Raw genomic sequence first — 2,226 nt, forward strand, 5'->3', positions numbered from 1 at the left:
GACTCGATCGGGTCAGAAGCGGAAGAAGAGAAGCCCGAGCACGAACTCGATCACCTGATCGGGCGAGTCGATCGGGTAAGACCCACCCGATTTCCAGAGAAGAAGTTTCGATGGGAAAGAGACCTGCAGAAGAGGATGTTGATGAATCGATGGTGGATATGGAGCCTAGGAGGGTAGTGGCTCCAAGGAAGACCAAGAACTTGCCCCCTCCAGAAGAGCTTTATGCAATGTTTAAGCGCCAAAAGTTCGTTGGAACTCGCTATCCTCACCGGCAAACGATGAAGGAGCTGGGCATAGCAAGAGATATCGAGTTTCTGTTCCAGAGAAGCGGCCTTGGCTCATTCATGACCAAAAACTTGGAAGCCTACGACGAGGAGACATGTTACGTGTTAGCTTCACTTCAGCTCCATTTCTACGAGGATGAAACCGAGTTTCACGCAGATGACTGCCTTGGATACATCACCTTCAGCGTGAAGGGCACTACCTATTCTCTCACGTTTAAGGAAGTTGAGAACCTCTATGGGTTCTTGCAAGCAAGCGGGATGAGCCAAGATGTGCTTAAGGAGAAGATCAAGTCTGTTTGGAAAACAATTGGAGATGGGAAGGAGTACACCTCTTCGAAATCCAAGAGCGCCCAAATCCGAAACCCAGCTGTGAGGTATTTCCATAAGTCTTTGGCTAGTATGATTTTTGCTAGAAAGGAAACCGGGAATGTGAATGAGAGTGAGATCCAGCTCATAGATATAGCACTGAGTGGTGTATTGCCAAGTACTAGGGATAGTAGAGAACTAGTAGGAGATAGAACGGATGGTAGCATGGTCTTGGTTTTGTTAGACCAGCTGATGTACTGCAACGATTGGGTATTAAAGGCTGTTAGGAGAGGTGTGCAAGGAAAGCTCAGTATTGGTGGACTAGTCACCCCGTTATTGGTAGCTTGTGATGTTGAATTACGGGGTAAAGGAAGTGGAACAAGTTCCAAAGCAAGACTATCAAGGCATTGAAAAACATTGTGAAGGATCTTGCCGGAACAGTTAAGGATATGGGGGAGCAGATTAAGGAGCTTCAGAACAAGGTTGGAGACTCAACCTCCACTACAGCCATGCCTAGTGGTTTGGGGAGGAGTGCATCAGTCAGGACACCTACCAAATCCAACCTACTAGTTAGCCCGCCTAGAGCCTCATTTGATCCGAGGAGAAGTCTGTTCAGAACCAGAAGGGAACCGGGAGCTGACAAGAGCACCTCACCCGAACGCACACCCGATCGGGCCGGCTCTTCACGCCCAGTCGGGTCAGCCTATCACCTCGCAGTCGACTCTGAAAATGTCCAAACCGAGCATGTAGAAGCAGGCCTCGACGTCATGAGCTCGTGGTTTGGACCACCCAAGAGGTAATTCAATTACCCTCAACTTTGTAAATACAACCTTGCATTTTTATCATTTCTTTTTGATCCTAAGCCTTCCTTCAGATTTTTATTACACAAGGAACCGTGTAATTTAAGTTTGGGGGAGAGCTTAGGATAGCATTTGACATGTTTTCTATTTTCTTATTTAGAATTTTTAGCATCTAGTCTTGCATTCATCTATGTGCATCAAAAACCCCCAAAAATTTGAAAAATTTCAGCAAAATCCTTTAAAAAACAAAGTGTTCATATAGTTGCATTTGCATATTAGTCTTGCTTTAAGGTTGTTGCATTTAGGATCATTGCATTAGCATAGGGGATTATGATGATTATAACCAAAGAACTTGCTGTTTCATTAGATTTAACACCAATGCCCTCGTTCATACTTGTTTAATGCTTTCATTTGAGCTTGAAATGAGACCGCACCATTCATTGATCGCATGATTTGAATTCTAGTCTAAACTGAAGCTTGCTTTGATATGATGCCATCCTTTACTTATCCTTAACTTGAATTGATAATTATCTGGTTGTGATTTGTTTTAAACTCATGGATACCTTGTATACATACTTGGATCTTCTTTCCCTCTTTTTACCACTCTCTTGTTGATCCAAGTAGATGGTCATAACCTTGACTAGTTAACCACACCCTGAAAACCTTAACCTTTCCTTCAAGCCTTTGTTTAAATTATGAGTGGAAGGCCTATTTTTTGGGATTGAGCTTTAAGAGAACGTGTTAGGTTTAAGCCGACATGAATAGGGTCTTGAGTAGTTCTGATTTGCATCTTTCGGATCAGATAGGACTAGGATGTATTCTACTTGGGTTTTGGG

The 2,226-nt window shown here is 43.7% G+C and overlaps 1 protein-coding gene across 3 annotated transcripts in view; it reads left to right on the forward strand.

The window, feature by feature from the left end:
- Positions 1-8: 8 nt before the first annotated feature.
- LOC111831154 overlaps positions 9-2,226 on the forward strand; it is a 2,874-nt gene continuing 656 nt past the window's right edge. For all 3 annotated transcript variants that reach the window (XM_023784848.1, XM_023784849.1, XM_023784850.1), the window contains exon 1: positions 9-1,386. In XM_023784848.1, the coding sequence (XP_023640616.1) occupies positions 111-1,001 (891 nt within the window). In that variant the 5' untranslated portion in view covers positions 9-110 and the 3' untranslated portion in view covers positions 1,002-1,386. The remainder of the gene's footprint in view (positions 1,387-2,226) is intronic.

This window comes from Capsella rubella, unplaced genomic scaffold (genome assembly GCF_000375325.1).
Source record: "Capsella rubella cultivar Monte Gargano unplaced genomic scaffold, Caprub1_0 scaffold_4, whole genome shotgun sequence".
Classification (NCBI taxonomy): Eukaryota; Viridiplantae; Streptophyta; class Magnoliopsida; order Brassicales; family Brassicaceae; genus Capsella; species Capsella rubella.